Genomic DNA, 25163 nt, shown 5'->3' with positions numbered 1-25163 from the left:
TGCTCTGGCTGGTTGTAACCTCATCATCAGCAGTTCGTTTTTTAAAATAGATCAACATACACACTCTCCTGCTGCTATAAATAGTTCAAGTGAACAGATAATGAAGTATTTATTCATGTTTGAGATATTTTTAAAGATTTACATCCTCAGGAGAAACCAATTGACTTCGAGCTGAGTACCACAGACAGGATAGGAAGGTTGGAAAGTATTAAGAGATGGAAGAACAGGTGGTTGTTTGGATCTATTTATGGGATTTTTTGGCAATTAAAAAATGTATCTCCAGCCTTATTCTGTAACTTTTCTGGGGCATCAACGTTCTAGGGGGCATACAGTGTAATTACAACATCCGTCATTCAATTCAGAAGCTTGTCCCAGGCCCCCTCTTTCTCCCCCCAAATGTTCTACTGTCAGTAAAGTCCAGTTGATTTGCATGTTCATGCTCACCATTTCTAGTATTTAAAATCCACTTTTCCGAGCCGGGAAAATGATCGCAATACTTAAAAATGAGACTTCTTGAAAGTGTTTTAAGAACATGTACCCCAAACTGTATTTACACCACCCATATACATCGTAGCATTTTATATTATTGTTGTGATAAACGTGCTCTTTGTGAAGGCACTTTTGCAGAAGCTTCTGATTGAAAGATGCATGAGAGAGGTTTATTTATTCACTCATGTGGACGCGGCTTCACAGCAGCCTTTGTCAGTGCTTTGGCTATTGCCGGGGAAGTCAGCCACTGTCCAGTGCAGCTGCTTTGCCCCGCTGTGTAACCCCCACAATGCAGTTCTTTGTACCCCGGGGTGCTGGGTCAGACTGGCATAGAGGGAGACTGAAAGAGTAAAACAAAAACAAAATGGTTGTCTGGGCATATGACCTTTATGTAGAGCTTTGATCTGCATTCCTGATCAATGGACAATTGAAAAGCACGCAGTGAAGATGGATGTGGAGATTATTTGTCTGCGCCGTAGCCCGCAGGTAGGGTGGGGCTGCTTGCTGAGCTTCTATCTCCTCAGGGTGCAGACTTTATTGGGGTCGTGAATATTCCCACGTACAGTGAGTGTACCCAGGAAGTGTGTAACGCTGCGATGACGTCCCCCGCCTCTGGCCTGTAATAAGGGGCAGTTTTACAGACAGGTCCCACCTAGGCTGCAATTAGCTTTTGAGGAGGTGGAGCGCTTCTGTAACAGCCACTTTCAGAGTGGAAAACATCATCTTCTGTGATGTAATGTGCGTCTCACTGACTCCTATCAAAAGAAATTAAAGTCTGCTTCAAGAAGAAATGCTTTATCTTTGATCTGCTCGCTCAGAAGTCAGACCCAAAACAATGACACATGAAGGGGGTTTATTGTTTGGTGTTTATTTCAATCAATGGTGTCATTTATCGTAAAGTTGAACCAGAGCCAGTGGTTATACAGTTCAGATATGGAATAGGAAGTGATCTGTTTGATCCTGCTACTGTCTCCTAAAGGCAGCCTCCACCCAGGCCAGATAGCCATCAACATGTCAAGGAAAACAACCTCTGCTCAACATGAAAGAGTCTATCACCCTGCAGCTGCCCTGTTCCTGCAGGAACCTGCTGCAGGTGTGAGCGCATGTGCACACGATCTGCACGCTCCCGTCTACTCTCTGCTTTTTCCTCATACGGACAATAAAGCAAACATTTTAACTTTCAAACTGTGTTCTCCAATATCCACTACAGGCACACACGCACACAGAAATATTCATGTAAGCGTTACATAACGCGTCAACAGAGGAGGAGGTTTGTTCCCATGAGTGTGCACGACTCTGATCCTAAATCAGCTCATACTTCATGAGCAAATGTACCTGTTACAACATGAAAGCTCCATGTTTTTAGCAGTAAATGGTTTTCAATAAAATGTCAAAGTACGCTATGTGTTACATTTTTTTATGAATCATAGAGAATGAACAACTTCAGAATAGCCATACCTTAAAGCAGTACAGCACATTACTGCACCTTTTACTGTTGAAGGAATTTGCTGTAGATGAATCAATGTTGCGTGTGCTAAAGTAATAATCAAACATGATTCTTCAATGCATTAAAAAAACAAGCTGCTAACACATGATTAGCATATTAGCGCTCTATAACGTGGGTATGGCATCCAGCAGACACAGATCAACATTTATTACATTACATTTAGTGTCATGTTTCTTAACAAGTTAAGAATGATACATTCATTTTTATGTTCCTTTTAGCTCTGATTCGGTCTCCACCAACTATTGCTACGACAATGCTACATTACGAGTTATTTAGCTAGTTAAGTAAGCCAGTTGCAAACTTGGTCTGCTGATCAAGAGGACTAAAGTTCGTTTATATATTTACATTTTTTCAGCTGCCAGCTGTGGCTGAAATAATGGGAGCAAGAGCTGAAACTTAAAACCAAAACAATAAAGTTGTGGCCTGAAACACCTGAACAATGACCTGAAAGATGCTCTTACGTTCTGTCGAGCTGAGAGGAACTGCAGAGCCTGGTGATGATTAGAGCCCGGCCGACTATCACAGATATATTGCTATATGCATGCATTCATGATAAGTGCTGATATGTAAACTAGGGGTGGGAATCGCAGGGGAACTCACAATACGATACGCCATATGTGTGTCACGATAACGATAATATCACGATACAGCGATTCTGCGATAATTGATATATATTGTGAGACAATCATATACTGATACATCAGGATATCTGGTTAACTGAAGAATACAAAATGCCTTAAAAGGTAAAGTGCAGATTAATGTATGTAATTTGGTGTCAGTTTCTCAGATTTTGACACAAATTGAGATAAAAAAATGATGCGGTGACTCAAATTGGTATCACACCAGTCGAGACAACGATATATTGCGATATCGATAATTTCTTTCACCCCTAATGTAAACCTTGTATTAATATACTTTAATGAAGCAATTTTATAATTTTTCATCAGTGCGCAATCCACATAAAATATGTCTATTATCATTACAGCTAAAATGTCCCTAGGTCTGTAATCAGTGGATTTGTTTTCCCCCTAATATTGGCCTTACAAATTCCATCTGTCAGGCTCTAGTCATGACTCTGTTGGTTAATCACTACAAGTAAAAAAACAAAAAACAAAAGTCATTTTTTACATTGTTGCTTAGCCAGCTGAGCTAACTAGCTTATTATTGACACGACTTACTGTAAAGTTCGGTGTAGAAGACGCACTTCTCATACAGTTTTTTCATCTAAAAAGTGGGCCGCTTCCTATATACCTGTGCAACCAATAGACCAGTTTAAAATGCAGAGAAAGGTATTTTATAATGTTATGGAATTTTACCCAGACGATGGCGCTATAATCTAGCTAAAGCTTTGTCACGGACATGCGCCCTCATGATCCCCGGTACAGCCGCCACCCACGCAACAATCAGCGTTACCGTAGGCTGAGCTCAACTACCGCACCATGGCGAAAACAGGTGGTAGGCTATACTTTGTGTGTTTTGAATGTATTTCAAATGAAAATAAATTGAAATAGTGTTGAAAATACATATTTTTATTAATAGCTAGCTAGCCATAGAACACCTTTTTTACCCCCCAAAACAGACTGCGGCTTATATTCCAGATTTTACGGTAATTGATGAGTGATGTAGATAGTTTGTGTGCCTCAAATCCAAAGCAGCGCTCAGTTTCAAAATTAAACTTTCTTACTTACAAGGATAAGAGTGAATCTCTCATTTGAGCCCATATTCTCAGCAGTACCTAACTTATGCTTGTAAAAGACCAAAAATGAGAACCAACAGTCAGAACCTGTGCAACTGTAGAAGTATAAATGTACAGAGGAAGGACAGCAATCGTAAATATACTTTATGTGTGTATACAGGGTCTATTTCAGGCTGTGGTGAGCCGGATGTGATCCACAGGCCACCAGCCGGACATTTTTAGACGAGGAGTTGAGGCTGGGGCAGAAGAGAGGGCAGAGCTGGCCCCTTGAAGCAGGACGAGAAGGCCCAGACTGTGTTCAGCCAAGAAAAGCGTGTCAGGGGTTTAAATTTTAAAAAGAGCATTATGTAATCTCAGCAGGGCTCTCTCTCCCCAGAAGAGGGAGGGGCGGGTTGAGGCACCCTAAGAGGGGGGACGAGGAGCGAGCCCGGGACGAGAGCAGAGATAGAGTCGTGGTTTATGATGCAGGAGAATAACAATGCGATAATGTGGCTAATGGAAGCTGGCACACAGATGCTGAACACCTGGCTATGGCTTGTGGCTAGCATTTCTCTCTGTACGGCAAACTACTTGTGTCTGATTAGTAGCCGCAGTAAATGTCTACATCCTGTTTGAGAGACTGCATTATTGAACACACAGCTCGTCTGCCGCAGCGCTTATTTAACTTGGGTCTCCTCGGGTTTCTTGGCACTCACGACGATGATTACTCTCATCCTCCTCCCTGACCCCCTTGGGCCTTTCCTGTCATTTGCATTGCTGTGTTTTTTCCTTATGCAATAATTAGAAAACTAATTCAAAGGACAGACGAGCATGTAACAAATGAGAGTGACTGTCTGGAGAGGGGGCTTGGTTGTTAAATTGTGATGATTAAAGTGAGTCTCCTGCTCTCCTGGTGAAACAGACTAAGTGCAATTCAGATATGTAGTCACTCAGGGGCAGCAGTATGGTCCCCTCTCAAGAAAAAACTTGCACAATACTAATAGTTTTAAGTTAATCCTCGGTCTATTGTGAGGAAATAAGAGGCGAATGAATCAAATAATGAGTCTGTTCAATCTCGGGAAAAAGGGTCTCTATGTAAGAACCTTATTCAGTGGGCAGAGGGTCTATTTTCTCTCTTTCAGTTTGTGTGTTTGTGAGAGAAAATAGGGACAAAGAGAAAAAGTGTGCTTGAATGCAACTGTGTGTGAGAGATAGAAATTGTATTATCTGTCCTTTTATGCACGAGCTTAAGGAAGTAGATGTGCTCTGGGTGAATAACATCACTTTTTGATATCCTTTGTGTGCGTATTTGTTTGCTTTCCCCGTTTCATAACTAATACCGATATAGGCTCAATCTGTTTGTTTGCTCCGGGTATCTGCTGGTGTTGTCCTGTATGAATCTTGCAAATTACTCCGCTGATAGAACTGTTTGCTTTGTGGTTTCTCTGCCCCGAGGAGCAGCCGTTCTGCTGTGTTTGGAGAACGCTTAGTTTGTTGTGCTTTCTAGAGCTGGATTTAGCCTTCCTGCTCTGCTTGTCACCCTGCCAGCCACCCCAGAAGCCCCCCAGGACGGGATGAAAAAGTGGTGCTGATAACTTGGTAGGGAAAAGGGATGATGAGGAGCATGAAACCCGAGATCCAAGCATCGAGTGCGGAGACACACAGCAGCACAGACACCAATAATAACTGCTAACGCATCACTAAAATAATATTAGATTTTCACTCACAGAAGAAGCTGGAGCACAGACTTCTTAGACAGACGGATAGTGCCATAAACCACGTTATTTTTGCATAAACAAGTCCCCAAAAAGGCCACAAACACGGTTGAGATAATAATGCATAACTTAGCCTAATATAACTTAAATGGTTGATAATAATTACAGTTCATCCCTGTACTGCTGTCATGAATAGAGAAATGAGCTACAAGCTGTGTCGCAATCCAGGGGCTGCATCCTTCGAAGGACGTATTTGAAGGCTGATTGTGTCACAGCGGCGCGTCAAAGGCTGTCCCATTTTGAAGGTTCCTTCAGATGCGGCTGTCAAATGCGTCCTCCTTTCCCCATGAAGGATCCATCGGTTGCATCCTTCGCGCCCCAGCGTATCCCGGCGGACTCTTTAACGGCTGAGGAATACGCTTTAAAATGCAGTTTCAACTCAATCCAACAGCTAGCGCTACAAATGTTTAAAGTAACGAAAGGGGCCTTGAAACATATCTTTAAAATAACAGGTTAAGTTACATGATGTTAGGAATGATAGCATAGTTAGCCTGCTAGCTACCCGTTGCTAGGCGACAGGAGCGGCGTTTGGTGCCACAAGGTTAAGGGCGGGAACACCTGATGACGCAAACAGGAAATCCTCTGTAGACCAGACCGTCTCATTTCAGTTCGACCTGAGCAGTCTGCATGGGCTACGAATGACTCATCCTCCTTAGAACGCCTCTTTCGAAGGATGCAGCCCTCGAACTGAGACACAGCAACATGTTTGATTCGGCTGTAAAGTTGGACATTTTAATATGGGGCCTAATGGGGATTGACTCGCTTTTGGAGCCAGCCTCAAGTGGCCACTCGAGGAACTGCAGGTTTTGGCGCTTCCTTCTTGGCCTTATTTCTTAGCTCTGGAGTTCCCACTTGGGTTAAACTCAAAGATAGGTGTAATAAAAACAATGTTAAACTGAGCTGTGATTGGCTGGACAAGGGAAATTAATGAATCTAAATATAAACCCACTGTAGTATTCTGTGAGGCACCCACAGGTGAGCTTGGAGTGGCAGGTTAATGTGTTGTTTTTTCACCTATAGAGTGAAGTGTTTAAGTGCAGTCATTGTTGGCCTCACCACTGAGCTGCTAGCCTCTGCTGTGCCTCTTCTGCTGCCTGTGATCATTTTGACACGACCGTGTTGAGTAGCAACATGAAAACACAAACTCCCATGTTAGCCACCGTGTCCCCTTATAGCCTTAATGAAGCTCTGGTGTTGTTGCGTCTTGTTTCGGTTGCCGTGTCCTAGTTGTGTGAAGTTTTGTCTCTTTGGCAGGGCGGCGGAGAGGAGGAGGCGGGTAGGAGTGGGGGCGAAGGGGTACCTCGGGGCTGCTTGGTCAGGATTCAGGTGCTCCGTCCAACATGGTGTCATGTGGAGTGAGGGCCAGCTGGTTTATGAGGACATGAGTGGTCAGAGAAACCCAGTATTAGTGTGCCATTAAGAGCTGCTGGCAGTAAACTGGTGCAGCACTATTTATTCATGAGGTGTATTTATGGATCAACATGTTAAATTATTCATCCTAATCTGGATGGTTGATGTGAAAAGTAGCAGGATTATTTTTAATCATCTGATGCTGGTTAGTAGCATGAGCTGTAATACTTTGTATGTATGTGTGTTTGTGACATTGTTTCACATGAAGGCAGCGGGTAGCTCGGCTGCTCGCTACAGCTGGCCTCATTCTGGCTCTCATAAAGTCCCTTTTATGTTTTCGCTGGCAGCATCTTGTTGTTTGTTTGTGTGTTTGTTGTTGGGTGAATAAGCACTGAGTTGACCAGCGTATGGAGGGGAAGCAGGAACTAGTGAATGGAAAATCCCCACAGCCTAACAAGCTGTGTGCTCAGGGAACCAGACCCAGATCTGGACCCTCTCTCTGTCAGCTGGGCCTCTTTTTACTACCAGAGAGGACGACGCTTTCCAGGACGACTTACTCTGCAGAAAAGCTTCTTGTGAAAGAGTATGAAAGGTCCAAGAAAAGACTAGGCAGAATGTGTCTTAAAATATTAATCCTAAAACAGCACATAATTAGAGAGTGTCAGCTCCCCTTTCATCACCGGCCCCTGACCCTCACCGTCTCCCCAGCGCTCCCTCCTGCCGGTGGCCGTGCCACAGTTCAGATCAGGCTCGGCACGTGACGCTGCTTACGGGACCGCAGCTCAGCCTGCTTTGTAGGGGGGCCACAGCGGATTTGTGTGATCCAAACAATGGCCGCAGTTCTCTTGTCAGCCCCCACCTCCCTTCACCGCCCCCCTCCGCCCTCACGCCCTCGGCCTGGAAAAGTGCATGTGATCTATGTGTAGCGGCTTAAAGACCCGTGCAAGGTGTCTGGAATCCAGCATGCCGCAATCAACTTTTGACATATGCTAAGTGAAGAAAGTCTTTGTTTGGGTCTAATGCTTACTGTGTCGCCTACAGCATTATGTACAGTGTAGATATAGGCCTCGAACCGCGTGATTGCACCACATGGACGCTGATGAAGGTTGAGGCTGTTTGTGTCCTCAGGCGAGATTCACTGAGTCAGATAGACCTATGGAAGAAGTGAAATCTGTCGTGGTATCTGCTGACGTCTTTGTGACGTCTGCAGCAGAGAAATCGAGCCTTGGAACAATTTCTAGCTCCCAGTAGGAAAAGAATAGTCAAATCTCCACCCTTGGTTTTCCGCCGCTAGCTCTGTCACAAGGTATTGGTCAACGATGGAGACACCAGGATCGTTTTCCCTTTCCTTGGATGCCCTAAAAGAGAACAGAGAAGCTGAAATGTACCAGCCAGCCTGTGTAGATCTTTCCCTGAACTGTGAAGCGAAATAGAGCAAATAGAAACTTCTGAAAGAAAGAAAAAAGTTGGGCCTGCTAACCTGGCTCTTTCACAGTAGAGGAATGTTGAATAAAAGAGCCTGTTTAATTCAAATTAGCAATGCCTTTTCCACTGCGGCCCCGCCGACCGCTGCCAGCTCGCACAAGAATGAAGCCTTGTGGGGCTCCGTCCACTTCCTGTGGATGAGGTGTTCCACTGGGTTTCTCTGTCTGCTCTCACTTTCTCCTTCTCTCGCTCTGTTTCTTACCAAACTCTGCCCTCCTTCTCTTGTACACTTGAACTGTAAATGGGTCAACAGATGTTGGAGGAAAAAAATGTGGGGAGGAGATAAAGACGGCAGGAGAGTGAAGAGAAGGAGGAGGGACTGCCAAAAGCTTGACTTTCCACATGGGTCGAGAAAGATGAGCCCGTAGAGGAGTGATCGGTTTCAAACAGAGTTCATGCGTCAAAAAAAGGAAAGGAAGGAAGACGTTCATGAATATTCGTTGCATATTTATGCACTTGTCAGTTATGAAACAGCGAGTAGACGAGCTATCTTCCATTATGTATCAAGTCATGGCAATTCAAATTGTTTGAAGAAATGGTGGGAACAGTTCAAGATTTAGAGATTTTTTTGCTTTCTTTCCGAGAGTTGGACGAGAAGATCTTTTTTGGTCTTTTGGCATTTATTGATCGTATTGTGAAGATGGGAAGACATGCATCGAAGGTCGAAGTCGAACCAGCCGCTGATGTGTGGAGGACTTTCGCTCTGTCTATGGGGCACCTGCTCTACTTACTACGCTAAACCTGCGCCTAGGGCTGCCACTAATGACTATATTTCTAATGTTAATCTATCGACTGTTTTACCGATTAGTCGACATTACGGCTTTATGCATTAAACAGCTACGAGGACAAAATAAATTAAAAAGCTCTCCCTACTAATGAAGAGACCCTCACTGTGGGTTAGTCTTTTTCTGGCGGTCCATCATCCAGAATAGCGCCTGTGTGTTTTCTCTTCAGGTGCTCGTGCGTAGCACTAGTGCTGCTGTGGTTTGCCAGTGAAACTTCACACAGGGTACGAACCACCTCTTTGTTTTGTGATGATTTGAAGCACTCTTGGGCCTTTAAAAACTTTCACTCTGAACTGAGTCGGACTCTGCTGCCGCCGCCGCTATATTCTCAAACTGCATTGCGTTGACTGGAGCTGCTCAGCCGACCAACGACTCGACCAAAAATCATCTGACGTCATGACGCAGAAGGACAACAATGAAAAACCTTTAATGTCGACGAGCTACTCGTGGCAGCCCTCCCCACGCCCCACCACTCTTATTTCTAGCTTACTTCTGGAAGTAATTAGCCATGAAACCATTAGCCAAGAAACAGGAAACTTGGATCAGACAAAGCAGTATGTATATGAAATAAATACACAACATACAACGCCTTTGATAAGGATATAATGGAACCGGGCTAGCTGTATCTCTGTTTCCGTGCTTTATGCTAAGCTAATCACCTCTTGAGTCTAGCTTCATATTTGGCGCACAGACACGAGAGTGGTATCGATCTTCTCATCTAACTTTCAGCAACAAATCAAAACAGTGTGTTTCCCAAAAGTAATTTATATCGAAACATAACCCTGTCTGCCATATTTCAAATGCAAATAGGCAACTGTAAACATTGGAGTTGGTACAAACTTACCACTGCAGTCTACTTTAGCGTAAGAGTATCTTCAATACAATTTATCTGTCATGTTTAATAGCATTTACAGACAGGTAAAAGTGTTACAGTTTAGTGTGTTAATGATGGTTTTATAGTGTAATTATTGGGGCAAAATTAAATCACTGTCTCTGACTGTTATACTGCTAATCTGCCACCTCACAGCCCAGAGATTCAGACAGCTGTGGCAACAGTTAGGAGGTACAGCGCAGAGTTGTGGGCATCCCATTGTCTAGTTAGACTGAACAATTTGTGCTGAGTCATTAGTCTTTATATGGATGGAAGTTCAGTAATAAGGTCATTAAGGAGAAAAGCCCTTCCTTCTCACCGTAGCTGTATAGATTTAGTGAGTTTTGTCCAAACGCACAGACGAATATGTTTCCTTTCCCAGAGATCCCAAAGTCCTTTCTCAGAACTTACTACAATACCATCTGCGTGCCACTCTGCTGGCGCGCTCCTTGGTGTTTTGCCTCTGGGATGGATGTGTGTACACTGTAGATGTAGTGAAGGTAGTGATTTGGCTCGGCCCAGCTAGGATAATGGTGTGTTTGTAATCCCCGCTAGTTTTCTCTAGTGGCCATCTTTCGCTGCCACAATGGTTCTTTGAATTGGTGCCTTGTGGTTCTGCCTGCTCAGTTGGCAGGAGGAAAAGATGAATGTAAATCCATGAGGAATCAGAAGAGGAAGGCCGGGCTGTTAAAGAAATACATGTAGAGTCTAAATTGTGTCTGATACATGGAAATTAATTTGCTTTTGTGATGTCTCTTCATGTGTCAGGACTAAGCTGCCTCATTGATTCCCAATAGTCTCTGGAGGTCAGTCTTCATCCCGGCTGTTTTTATTGTGTTCATAGCTCCCCTTATTTACTGCACACACACACTGCAGGTTGCCTCTGTCTTGTATCTGAGTGCACCGTGATTTGTGATGAGACCCATCACAGTGTTGATAGCTCGCTGTGCGCTCACCGGGGGAGATGGTAGAGAAAGATTTCTGCGTGGCTCCAGACTGACAAATATGATGTCAGCCGCGCAGAGAGCCCGCTGTCTGTCAGAAAGTCTGTCATCCGGCGACACAATGAAAGGGCAGCGTTTGATAAAGACTGATATTAAAGCTTTTCTGCTTTACCGAACAGATTATAGTCGAGACAAAATGGATGAAGGAGACAAAGAGAGAAGGCACATGACAAGGATCCCAGGGTGAGATCAATCACAGGGAGTCGGAGCTGCATGCTTCTGTGCTGTGCGTGCCTTCGGAGCTCCAGACAGACCTGAGCGAGGAGCGGCACAGCTGGAGCTCTGTGCACAGATAAGGTTGTGTAGTGCAGATACGGGATTCAGTTTGGCACGATCATGCACTCCTATTTCTGCCTGCTGAGTGTGGATCGCACTGCAAACTCACGCAGAAGGAACGATTCTGGAGAGTTTAGTTAAAAGACTCGCATGCAGACATCTCCAAAATGTAACCAAAGTATGATGAGTTTGCAAACAGATCTAACAGATTATTGAAAAGTTCCGCATTTATTGAGAAGATGAAATATTTGTCAGTGTCAGCCTCGAGCCTACAGAAAAAAAGACACGTAATAAGTTTGTGTTCTTCCTCCTCAGGTCCACACAGCACCATCTCTCGCTGCCCTCCCAATGAGTACCAGTGCGGAGGAACTGAACTCTGCATCCTCATGAGCAAACTGTGCAACGGGGCTCCAGACTGTACAGACGGCTGGGATGAGGGACCACACTGCAGAGGTATCGCTGTCGCACAATTCAGCATCACACAATCTCAGAACCCAGACGATAATAGCCTCTGGAGACGACGGTGAACATGTTGGGCGTGTCCCGTTTAGCCAGCAGTCATAAGGACTTAACAGCCAAGACTTCGGCTGTGTCCCAATCCAGGGGCTGCAGCATTCGAAGGCTGTATTTGAAGGCCGATTGCGTCTCAAAAGCGCGTCGAAGGCTGTCCCAATTCGAAGGCTGCAGGCTTCGGGTGCATCCTTCACAGCCCACCGTTTCCCGAGATTCATTGCGTGTCAATTCAAATGAAATGGCGGACTTTTAAACAGCCGAGGAATACAAGTTTTTGGTTTCTACACAATCCAATAGCTAGCCTTACACATGTTTAAGAAAATGGAAGGGGCCCTTGAAACAAATTATCTTTAAAATATAGGTTAACTTACGTAACGTTAGTTATGCTAGCTAGTTAGCCCACTAGCTACTTGTTGCTAGGCGACAGGAGTGGCGTTTCGTGACGCAAGGGTAGACCAGACCGTCTCATTTCAGTTCGGCCATAACCGTCTACGCGGGCTATGAATGGAGCATCCTCCATGGACCGCCTCCTTCGAAGGCAGCAGCCCCTGGATTGGGACACAGCTTTCCTTTTCCATGCGCTGCTTTGTTTACAGTCCACTTAGCAACTTGAGAAGTTGAGATCAAAAGTGAAGCGAATTTTGCCCCTCTAGATATGTCAGCAAAATAAACAGCGTCATTTCACGGTTTATTAAATCCCCCGTAGCAGCGCCCGTTTATCTGTTTCTGGTCAGTCTCAGTTTCGAGTAAGTAAGTTACACAGAGGCTTCACTCTGGCTAACTACAGCCGCATGAGCCTGAAAAAGAACCCGATTTACTTTAATTACTTACCTTTGCTGAAATTACAACATCATGATGCAGATTTGTAGAAAGTAAAAATGAAGCTTTGTCAGGTCTGTCCTCAAGAGGAGAAGAAAACTACTTTTAAAATGCTCGTTTGTTGAACGGAGGTCGGATCGATCATTTCTGATGCATTCAAGGAAGTCGGGAAATCTAAAAGCGGAATGTGAAGGGAATTTGTCTCAAGTTGAATTTTAGATTTAGAACGGATCGTTGGCGGTTAGCATGCAGATGTCTGTTTATGGAGATTAATGAGGCGCTGATGGGAGCCGGGATGTCATTACAGCGCATTACGTTCCGCCTGTTTTTCCTGCGTACGCTGCAGCCTGCTGATACGTGAATATTACTCGACTGCAAGCATACTACAAACGGAAACCAGAACACTTCCCGCACTAAAAATCCTGGCCACAGATTGCATATTTCTACGTAGAATTTGTAAATAGAGATCACACAATACACATGCAATTTGTTTTTTAAATAAATATGCCATGTAAGTGTTAAAGAATGTGCAGGTTAATGGCACAGCTCTTGTGCTTGTTCACCCTGTTCGTGGGAATGAAATGGAAGACGGTTTCCTGGCTGGATTTGTGTTGTTTTATTTGTCGCTTCCTTATCATACAGTTCTCACCTCTGAAATCCTCACACTGTGAAGTATCAGTGAAGTCACAGTAACAGATTGCTCCACCACATCAATGGGAAAATATCACATTGTGCTAAGCTATGTGTTAAAACATGCTGCACAACAACACTTCGGTATCTTATGTGGAGACGCAAACAAACGATATGTGTTTTATATCTGACTTCCTGTCTCCAGTATAAATGCTGGCATTAGGTAATTCATTTTAGACTTTAGATTAGGGAAGTTGTCCTTCTGAAACCAGAAACCAGGAAGCGATTTATGATGAGCCTAAAGAATGTAATGCCCTTAAAAAGAATTTGCTGATAAAGTTGAACCAGGGAGAAAAATAGATCTTGATTGTGCAAAACTTGAACTGTAAGTGTCTGCAGGAGAGATGAATTATTACAGGAAAGAGTGAAGGTCCAGAGGGAACTATAACCGGACTGAAGACGTCCTCTATATGAAGTCATGTCTGTCAAAGAGTGAGCGCTGGAACAATGTCAAATACTTCCCCAAAGTTGTCATATAAACTTTAAACCAGCCAGCAGGCATAACTTCTGCTACATTACTAAAAGTGTTGAATAACCTTGATTGGTATGAATAATAGATTTCCATTTTCTTTGATAAATTTGCCCAAATTCTACCAAAACTCAACCAAAGCAAAAGATTTCATTATTATTCCTCGGAGGCTCGGAGGTTTTGATTGACGCAGCTTGTGCTGCCGACTTTTCCATATCTGATTTTTCCCTCACTACAACGTGAGTTACAAAATGAGCGAGGATAAAATATTTATTAAGAAACACGGAGAGAGGCACAAAGAGGACATCAAAATTTCATGTGCTTTCAGGCTGGAGGTGAGAGTGGACCCCTGTGTACTTCTGCCTGTGTGTGAGATGTGTTTACCGCAAAGTCTGAGCGCATTTCGGGGCGCAACAGCTTTTTGGGGACAAACAGGGGTCCGATTACTGTTTTTCTCAGGGTTTAAACTTGGGTAGAATTATTGAGTGTGTGTAAATACATAAATATGCCATCACTGTTGTTTACTGAGGGGCTAAGTGTCCCAGTCAGGGGTTATTTCATGCTCTTAAATCTGCTCCCATAATAAACACTTTGTGCGATGTGTCGCTGTAGGTTGTTTACATTGTTGCCCACGTTGGTTTTCTAAACACGTCTCGGTCGTTCGGTGCTCAGACTTGTTTTGGAAAATTCCGGGCATGTCTGTAATTTGACCTGTGGTTGTCCCGGCAGGCCTCACGAGAGGAGCAGGAAGGCGCGTGCACTTTATATAATACTCGATGAATTCTATGAGGATTGGCATCAGGGCAGTGGTTACACGGAGAAACTCTTCTGCTGTTTATTTACATGCAGAGCAGATTGGGCTTCTCAAAAGTCCTGGGTAATAATAGTTTAAAAATTGCACAAAATGAAGAAAATTCTGCTGAGTTGTCTTGTTTGCTTTTTTCTTGCTCAGCAGTTAGAAAAGTTTAGAACTTTCCGGCCTCCAGTTATTATTGATTTAAGAAAATGTATCTGTCCGTGCTGCAGATATACAGTAAGTACAGTGCAGTGAAGTAAAGCACCGAGCTGTGGGTGTTTGTTTCTTTCATCTTGAAAGTGAGGCGAGATTGTTGATCCCACTTCTCTCTCCCCGGAGGTGTTGCGTTAGTGTGAATTGTCCGCCAGTGTTTCTGGGCAAAGTGAATCACTTGTGACTGATAGATCTCAGCCTGGGTTGACACGACTGTGTTTGTTTGACTATGACTCACTGTATCTCACAGGATGTGCACTGCGGTGTTAGAAACTTTGCTGAAATTCCATTATGTGTCGGTCAGCTGCCTGGAAGGTGTGATTGTAGTGTTGTGTGTTTGTCCCAGGTATATATTTGTTGTGTGCAGACTTGGAGATGGTCAGGCTTAGCGGGGAGGTATTAATGTGAGTGCAGGGCAGAAGAATTTGTATTGTCTCTCTGGCCTTCAATTTAAAGTCTTTTTTTAATCTATTATTTCTGTTACAAAAAGGGAAAATCATCTTATTGTTATGATTTTAAGCACAAAGGTTAAAATGTGCATTTTGAAGTCAAAGCATTTAAGTTTTTCTTTTCAGCAGTTGCACAGGTACACCTCAGCTAAATGGAAACAGAGGAATCAGCTGATGTTAAAGAGGGAGCTGAAGGGAAAGATCATGCGAATGTCTTTACGTGTGGCATGAGCTGCTCTTATTTTGAAAAGGATTGAATTTCCCACAACTATAATCACTAGGGGTCGGACAAAATATTGATACGGCAATATATCACCATCCTGACTCGTGCAATACGATTATCAATAGGCTGGCGCAAAATATCCATATTTTAATGTTCAAATATTTGGCGCTCTAAACAGATTTACCTGCGATTTTGAGTCACCGCGTCACTTCTTCATGACTCCTCGCGGTGGCGCTAATGCTATGACTGAGAGTAGCGTGAACTGAAATTAATTGGCCGAAGAAGAATTGTGGGGTTTTTTTTTTTATTACACTAATTTGTTTGTTTTGACAGTTGTTCTAAAGTTCTGTAAACTTAATTTACAGACTGAAAACATGCACATCCTTTCGCCTCAGTTTGTGTCAAATTCTGTGAAACTGACTGTATGGGCATTTTGTACTTTCCATTAATCAGATATCGTGATCATTATATGATTGTATTGCAATATATCAATTATCACAGAAGTGCTGTAATGTGATATTATCGTTATCGTGGGCCACGTATCGCGTATCGTATCGCGTATAGCATCGCATGTCATGTAGCGTATCGCGTATTGTGTCGCGTAGCGTATCGCATCGTGTATTGCATCACGAGTTACCCTCCGATTCCCACCTCTAACATATCACCTGTTGCACTTTACTGTGTCCCTTTTGGCTATATAAGGGTCACCTATTCTTCAACACCGCAAAGAACCAACAATTCCAACATCGTAGTTTTATTGATGCTTTATTGTATTTGCAAAATAAAGGTGTAAAATCAACGTTTTAAAACTGTTATTCTGATATGTTCATAATTAATTTCAAAGCTCAGGGCTTGCACCTCTGAATCTGCTGCTGAACTGTCCTCATCAAATATTTAACTTCTGAATGTTTAATACAAAATGATTGTAGAAGCATGAGAATGGTGTTTGTACAGCAGCCGCTCTGCATAATGCAGAGATCAGCCTAGTTAATGGGTGTGATGCTGCTTTAATGGTCTGCAATACAGGCACTTTAAAAATTAGAGAACTTCTGTAAACTGACTGATTTATTTGGAGTTGGTTCACAGATTCTCGCTGCAGCACAGCGTCTGATACTAATGGATCATAGGAGAACCTCTTAATGCTCAGTGTGTATTAGTTAAGCTAGGAAGCTAAAACGTTGCTGCTCTGTCTCTGTGTGTCTCCACTGTGTTTGCACTGAGCCATTGTTCACTTATGATCTTCGTGTTGGCTTGAATGAGTTCCAACGCTGAACTCATCGCTCTCATCTGCGGCACATTCTGCTTGAATAGATGTTTTGTGTTTTCTGAAACTTCATGTGTCAGTTTCTGAGCTGCGGACAAACAACATTCAACAGCACTTACTGCAGATCTCATCTCTTGCCAGTTGCGATGCTGAGTGATTGATGATGATTTGTCTCTGAGCTGACTGCTTATTATTTGTGTGTGCCTCATTGGCAGGAGAGTGGAGGTCAACAATTTAACCACATACATCAAGTATTTATCATCACCTGCTGGGCTGTAAATATTCTCTGACTGTTTACCGCAGCAGCTTCGGCAGCACCTGCTCCTCTTACCTACAGGCACCTCTCTCTCTCTCTCTGTCTTGTGCCAGAAAGCACAATGTGTTCCCCAAACACTCACTCCTGTCTCCTGCCCCCCCCCCCCCCCCCCCCTCCTTTGTTTCCTTCAGAGTTCATATCCAACTGCTCGATCGCAGGTTGTCAGGAAAGCTGTGCGGTGACTCCCGCAGGGCCTGCTTGTTACTGTAAGAGCGGGTATGAGATCAGCGCAGATGGAAAGACATGCAAAGGTGAGTTTTTCCAAACAATGGCCGCCATCTGGCCCTCCGTGAAACCTGTGGTCAAGTATTTGCAGTAAGTATTTAATCAATAAATCTTGAAATATAATAGATCTTTGTGAATTATTTCAATGTTTAGTTTTAAAAGGTTTTATGTGCTAACCTGTCCCTATTAGTGCTGAAGCTCTTTTAGAGCCCAAAGCTGCTCCAGTGTTTACTCAGTGAAACTGAATCAAGCGGAGGGCACACAGCGGGTAGTTCAGGGGGCCTGGGAGTTTTAAGCATTTTCCCACATTTTTAAACTTTGAAAGCTCAGCAGGAATTCAAACTATAAAGAAGTGACTTGCATTGATGAGCAACACACATAAATCTCACCTGTATATTTTGTGCAAAAAGCCCCCTTCTGTGAATTACTAACTTAGTCTGGCATAAATGTGTTTCAATGTTTGTTTATGGTTATACCTGTGCAGTAAAACCATCTGTTGTTTCCTTTGTTCAGACTTCGATGAGTGCAGTGTGTACGGGACCTGCAGTCAGTCCTGTACGAACACTGAAGGCTCCTACACCTGCTCCTGTGTGGAGGGCTACCTGTCGCAGCCAGACAACCGCTCCTGCAAGGCCAAGAACGGTGAGTACCAGCAGACAGCAGCAGCACTGCGTGCACACCAATGTAGACTGAGCAGGTGTTCTTTACATGTTCCTCCTGTTAAGCTTTTGTTACCCCCACGTTACATTTCAGTGCCAGTAGACCGCCTGCCCGTCCTGTTGATCGCCAACTCCCAGAACATCCAGGCCACCTCTCTGAGCGGCACCACGGTCCACAGCCTGCTCTCCACCAGCACCAAACAGACCACCGCCATGGACTTCCTGTATGCACAGGAGACCGTCTGCTGGATCCACGTGGGAGACGCCCCCTCATCCACGCACCTCAAATGTGCCAAGATCCCCAATCTGAAGAGCTTCACAGAGGAGAGAGTCATCAACATCTCGCTCAGTCTGCACCGTGAGTACACATGCGATGGTGGTATTCAGCACAATGCGAGAGCACACAGCAGATTTGTTCAAGCAGGTTTCCCACACATAAGACACAAAACAACAGCATGAAAGGTTGCCTCATACTGCAGCAAGGCAAGTGTGTGTGTGTTATATTGTTACAGGTTTAGTTTTTTATGGTGGCCACATGTGGCAACAATGATCTGTTATCTCATGTTTTATTAATGCTGAATTCTCTAGTTTTGGTATTGTCGGCATTTCACACAGTGCAAAAACACAGAGCTGAACCGCTGCGTGGTTGGAATTAAACTCGTAAAGCATCGCCTGATTCTTACGCTGTTAGAAGTTACCTGATTCGAGAAGCAGTCACACTTTTTGTCCACAAAGGAAGAGAAAGAAATCTGTATTCTTAGAAGTGCATTCCTTGCGTCCGTTATTCCTGCAGGTCTGACAATAACAAAGTACAACACAGAACAAGCTGAAGAAGTCCTGCAGCAGACGTCCTTTTCGCCGTGGCTCCTGCAGCAGATTGTAGCACCTTACCTTGAAACATTTAAATAAGCACGCTACAAGTTTGTTTTTCTGCTTGGTAAATAAACTAAGACAACTTTTAAACAGATGTTCTCATGTCTGATTCGGTCATGTTCCTCACGGCAACTGAATGCAATTGGAATTAGTACTTGTTTTATTTATCCTAAAAATCTGGCCTTACAAACTTTTTCTCACCTAGCGGGAGTTTTATAAAGCTTGGGCTTGACCTTGGGCTACAGGCCTTAGCTGAACTCCTCCCTGAATGCTCATATTTGTCTGGTTTGCATTAAAACATTCCAGAAAAATGCAGCCAGGACTGAGCTAAGCATAAATACCTGTGGAGTAGTCGTGTCCTCAGCTTCTCCATTCTTGTGCAAGGCCGGTGAGTCAGACATATTGTTGTGGCTGCACATTAAAAACAGCTGTTTTTTTTCCATGACTTCAGTTTCATGTCAGGGAGCACTGAAGTCCTTTCTCCTGTGAAATGAAACTAAAAAGGCAGAATGCGGAGATCTGAAGGTGCATGATTGAACTCAGACGTGTGACTGGCGTGCGCTCCTGAGTTTAGACAACCTGCGGGTCAAGAGCCCCCTCCCTTCCTCTGTCACTGCCCAAAAGTTCCTGGCCGAGTTTTGGCCTGGTGTTTGGGCAGCCTGTCTGCGCTGTGAATCAGAGGAGCCACAGAAACAACACATTTTTACAAACAATAGAAATGCGTCATTGTACTATCTTTGAGAAAGTTGGTTGCTGGATGGTTTGAAACTATCTGCAGAGTCACGCTAATCTGCCAACGTTCATTAAAATAACTTTGCATGTCTCACCCAATTAGTCATAATGCTCATATTCTCTGCCCACTCGGAAGACTTCCAGGCACTGGGAACCCAACTCCACAATAGCCTTACTACTGTGTAACTTAGAGTCTTAATGTACATGATAGCTAGCATCTTTTTGTTAGGGGTATTTCAGTCATATCAATGCACCTCTAACCTGGTGCATTATCCACATTTTTAATATTTACAATAAGAATGAACCTTTCACGCTCACACCCACACCTAAGTTCAATTTAGAGTCACCAATGAACCTAACGAGCATGTCTTTGGACTGTGGGGAGAAGCCAAAGTACCCTGAGGGAACCCACGCAAGCACGGAGAGAACGTGCAAACTCTCTCCCCCACACAGAAAGGCCCACTTCATCCGAACCGGGGTTTTGAACTAGCTGCGAAGCAACAGCACTAACCACTGCACCCTTTTAATGCAGATAAATACTGTAAATGTATGGAGTCACACAGCTCAGATTTCCCCTCCCTTCTCGTTCTGTTATTTAACTTCTGCACAAGCATTGCGAATGATCACATGGACGATGAGTGCTTGTCTCTGTCCACATCCCTTTTCCACCAGGCCAGAGAAAACATTAACATGACAGAAATGACTTTCGCAGTGCTGACCATCAGAGAACCTGAAAATACCGAATGATGGCGGTCGGGCAGCTCTGTCCTCCGGATGCACGCACAATGCGGTTCTGCTGTCATTTGGAAATATGATCATTCCACATCGGATGGCATCGGACAAGCTCCCAAGATCGAGCATGCTGTACTTCTTTGTCTATTTTGAGCCAAGCTAACAGCACATCTGTTGTTAGCACATTATATATAAGAGCCCTTAATCAATGCCTCATGCAGGAAAAAGTACATCTTAAGAGACAGTGCCACATCTACGTCGAGATTCTATAATGAAAAACATGTATTGAAAAACAAGGATTGATGCTGGTGCTATAATCGTGCAGCTTTACCCAGAACCTCCGCTCGCTTTGGACTCGACTATTTAAGAACCAGAAGAATTTGCAGGAAATTCCAGCAGCTTTAGCCGGGTTCTCCACGGCTGTCCCCCACACATGCACACTCCCACACACACTGCAGCAATCGTGTGCAGACACAAACTCAAAGACTCAAAGACAAATGTGTGCACAGAGAGACAAAATGGAGAACTGGCTGCATCCAGGAGCACTGACAGGATGCGCATTAGTGATGCTGAACTGATGTTGTAAGTGAGCAGCTGTCGGGAGCTTTCTTTGTCTGGGTGACAATGTCACTGTTTTTATGCTGAAATGTGCCTGAGTGAGATTAGACAGAAGCTTAGAGATGCTGTTTGAAGACAGTTAATGAGACAAATCAAATTAAAAGAGAGAAAAGCATGACCACTTTATGATGACTTAACAAATCATGTCTGGAATATCTAAAAGCTGCATCCTCTGACCGCTCAGCAGACCCCCCAAACAGCCTCTGCTCAGCGTCAGCACAAAATATATACAACACAAAAGAGCAGGTTTTTCTCATCTGTGCCGGTGCATAATCTAAAGCGACTGCCCAGACAGCAGAGTGGCTCTCTTTGGACAGGCCGCTGGCGTGCGAGTGTGACAGAAAAGGAGGAGCAATTTTATGCTTACAGTCAACATGGAAGGAGCCCAAAACAACCAGTGGCAGGGGTGAACATACAGGAAATGATGCGCTTGTGGTTGGAGTGACTCATGACCTCAGAATGCTACTGATGAGATGTCCAGATGTGTCCCCGCTTTCTCTCTCTCTCTCTCTCTCACTTCACTTTCTGCTGCCCTTTTCCCTGACATATACACTTACTTTTATTATATATTTGTGTGTGTCAGTTACTTGCCATTGCTAATAAGTCATCCCATGTGACAATGAAATGTCATCACTTTTTTCAGTACTTTTAGGTTTAAGAAAACACCAAATACACCAGAGTTTATTTTGAATCAAAACAGTTTAAAACTCAATGAAATATAGGGATCACCAAATAACGGCTTGATGAAGTTGAGATTTAATTTTAATGAGGAGCCAGACACTTGATCTGTGTTAATTTCAGCAGTACGGCAAGACGGCAGCCACCGTGGAGCTGTATTATGACACAGTAGTCTCAGCATGCTAGGATGCTAACATGCTTGGAATAATAATGCAGATATGCTCCTGTTTATAGGTGAATTTATACCATGTTCACCATCTTGGCTTGGTTTTTATAGCATGTTAACATTTGCTTATTAGCATCAGACACGAAGTACAGCTGAGGCTGATGAAAATGTATTTATTAAGGTCTTTAGTTATAAAACAAAGTTTGTACCAAATACATGTTATTATTTGATGTTAACAAGTTAGGGGATCATCAAAGTCATTGCTTTTCATCAACAGAGAAGAGAAATTGTGTGGCAATCAATAAAATTGTTGAGACATTTTGCTAAAAAACAGAAATATCAACCTCACAGTGGTGCAAGAAAAATCAGCAGATCACCAAAGTCAAACGGTTATTCTTCAAACTTGGCAACACATACATAGTTGTTCAGATATTTCAGTGTAAACTAAAGACAGAGACAGACTTGAAATACAATTTTTGTACATAGTATTTGCTTGTGTTAACTTGGTGAGGATTGCTTCATTGTAGCATTGAGCTACCTTTGAGTTGCTGATACTGATTCTGGTGTCTGGTACCGCCAATACTATACAGAATGTTCTGATTTAGGCGAGTTGGCAAATAAATACATGGCACAAAAAGCATAATTTACTAGCAAAAATCGACTTGTTTGTTCTCTCAAATCAATAGCATACGCATCAATAATACTGTTAGAGCAGCAAAGAAGATCATTGTGCCGCGAGAAGAGAGTGTAGCATTAGCCCAAGCTAGCAAAATGTCTGCAATCAGTTTCTTTCTTATAATACATTTAAAAGCCGTTTTTATTATTAGAGTTAAGATAATTCAAACCTGTAAAGACACAAAATTACGTACTTCCATGTGAAAAATGTTTCTTCTTGGACCGAACTTCAGGAGAGGCTGTACGTAGAGCAGCTGCTACCGTTAGCTTAGCTTGTTTGTGCTTAGCTTGTTCTTAGGTTAGGGTTTCTTCAGTGTTCTGAGCCAGGCCATAAAACAATAATAGAAATCACATCATCCATACAGTTAAGAGTATAATACCTACAGTACATGGCATACAGTATACTATAGTATAAAGTATCAAGGGGGCACTCACTTTATAGCGTAGGAAAAAATGGTATAGCAGTTGTTTCAAACACATTGTTGAGAGTTCTCCCAATGGGAAACCTAGAAATGAATCTGAGGTGGATTTACACTCAGTGGTAGAAGCTGATGCGTCACACTATGCACAGGAGGGCTGATCCCAGAGCTGTCACTAAGCCCCCCTCTCCCTGCTTGTACTGTAAGAGCCCCAGTACCTGCTGCCCTGCACAGTGAGCCACAGTGTGCTGCTTAGCACAGACACTGGCCTGAAATCTCCTTAAGAGGTCATGTGCTGTTAAAAGGCAGGCCAGTCAGCACATTTTCAAATCTTCTCTCAATTCAACACTTTATTCAGCTTTAAACCTCTCTCTGCCTGAGCTGTGAAATACATTTCAGCCTTCAGGGCTCCGACTTCTTCACTCTTTTCCCTTCTAGCCTTTGATTTCTGCTGGATCTCGACAAACCGCACACTAAATTTGTGTCGTTGTTTTTTTGGCGTTCTCCCCCCGCCTGTGTGTTTCTGGTGTGACGCCTTCCCCAGATGCTTGAAGGAGTGTTTCGGATTGCGGGAGTTTGGCGAGGGGAAGTGGGGGTTGGGGTGCTTGAGCGGTCGGTGTTAAGGCTTCAATCACAGTTCAAAAGTGACGGAACCTGTATCAGCTTCTTTAAAACTAATGATCTCACTATTGATCCCCCGTGTTCGTGGCGTATCAAGAGCAGCTGGCGCCTGTAAAGACGTATTCCCCCCTAACTAATCTTAAACACAGTCACTGGAGTAAAACTTCTCCTACCATTGCTACATTTTGAATACATTATCTCGACATCCACTCGGCGGTTGTTTTTCTAAGACCAACAGGGAGCAGAGAGATGAACAAGGAAACACGAAGAAAACAAGTTGTTTAGAGGGAGCAGAGGAAAAAATGAAGAAGGCAGCCGGTTCTGTTTTTTCAATTATGCTGTGTTGTTTTTTATAGCATAGTTTCAGACAGACAGAGCTGCAGTTAATGAATCCAGACTGTTTTTCCACCTCTGGGGAACAGACAAAGGGGAGGGATAGGGGGATGATGCATGGAGGAGGAGAGAGAAGGAGAATGGGAGGAGATAGAAAAGTTGTTGGCCTTGCTGGAGCCATTTTTGGAAAATGGAGATCAGGGGATGGACTTTTTTTTTTTGTTCCAAGGCTTTTAGTAAACTTTTCGAATATTGCACAATCCCCTCTTTTCTCCCCCTCCTTTGTTTACCCATTGCTTAATCAGTGAATCAGTGTGTTGTTGGGCAGCTGGAAGCGTTTACACACAGAACTCTGTGTTAAAAAATTAAAAGCACCTTTGGGAATACAGCCCCCCGATTCCCATAAACCTCAGAAATGCTGCACAATGCCCCCAGTTTCCCCCAGTGGAAATCAGATCTCTCTCTACCTCTTTCTTCTCTTTTCCTCTTTTTTCCCCCCTTTCCTCTCCTTCCATCTGTATTTTTCTTTTATCTGTTTTCCACTTTAACTCAAAGCAAAGGTATTTGAAAGTGTTTCCCTCCCTTTGATGGTCAGGCTCTTCAGAAAAATGTCAGTTTTTAAAATTCAGAGGTCTTCTCTGGAGTTCAGTCTGAACACTTTTATACGCTCGTATGGTGAGGAATCTGCTCTGTCATTTCCCCAATTAAAGCTTTTCTTCCCCGGTTGGAGAAATTGATCCTCTTGTCTCCCCTAAATCATCGCAGTGACCCAGTCACCCCTGTAAACATACCACCACATTAGACCTCCACCCTAATCACCCCGCTCTGCATGACCAAGGAACCCCTGCAGCACGATTTTCGCCCTGTATCTGAGTGTGTGTGTGTGTGTGTGAGTGTGTGTGTCAGTGTGTGTGGATGTGGAGAGCAGTGCTTGTGGCAGCTGTGAAAATACAAATCTTGTGGTTTGTGAAGCCCTCCTCCCCATTCCTCCCCTCCCTCTCTCTCTTTCGCTCACTCTTCTGCAGACGTACAGTCTTCAGTCCCCATGTTAACATTACTATTTAAAGGTGCTGGAAGAAGTTCAGTTCCTTTACCCAAGCAGCAAAAACACGGTGTTAAAAGAGTCATGTTTCATTAAGATGCAACTTAAAGCAGCTTAAATCAAATGTGTTTTTTTAACAATGGACCACATGACTACAATGTGAAAGTGTTCACTTGTTATGATGAATCAACTGACTACTGATTCTCCTCAGCTTACGGAGCCCTTTAGCATCTTCCATTTCATTGTTTTGGTTTTAGCCTCAAACTTTGCTGCTTTTTTAATTTTTTTCAACCACAGCATTTGGTTACATTTTATTTTTTCCAAATGAATACATTTTTGGTATTTTGCTTTTATTTAATGGTATCAGTAAAGATACAGAGAAAAAATGCAGTGGAAAAAACCCTCTGAAAGCTACAGACAA

At 43.5% G+C, this 25163-nt stretch overlaps 1 protein-coding gene across 2 annotated transcripts in view; it reads left to right on the top strand.

The window, feature by feature from the left end:
• Positions 1-25163, top strand: part of LOC138605478 (low-density lipoprotein receptor-related protein 1-like) — a 96994-nt gene that overhangs the window by 17583 nt on the left and 54248 nt on the right. For both annotated transcript variants that reach the window (XM_069677758.1, XM_069677757.1), the window contains exons 3-6: positions 11533-11670; positions 17101-17220; positions 17708-17836; positions 17948-18211. In XM_069677758.1, coding sequence (XP_069533859.1) covers positions 11533-11670; positions 17101-17220; positions 17708-17836; positions 17948-18211 — 651 coding nt within the window. The remainder of the gene's footprint in view (positions 1-11532; positions 11671-17100; positions 17221-17707; positions 17837-17947; positions 18212-25163) is intronic.

This window comes from Semicossyphus pulcher, unplaced genomic scaffold, assembly GCF_022749685.1.
Source record: "Semicossyphus pulcher isolate SPU_LCO1_2020_fin unplaced genomic scaffold, fSemPul1.0.p SCAF_3, whole genome shotgun sequence".
In the NCBI taxonomy this organism is placed as follows: Eukaryota; Metazoa; Chordata; class Actinopteri; order Labriformes; family Labridae; genus Semicossyphus; species Semicossyphus pulcher.
The sequence above is the reverse complement of the archived record's forward strand: the minus strand, read 5'-3'. Positions and strand labels throughout refer to the sequence as shown.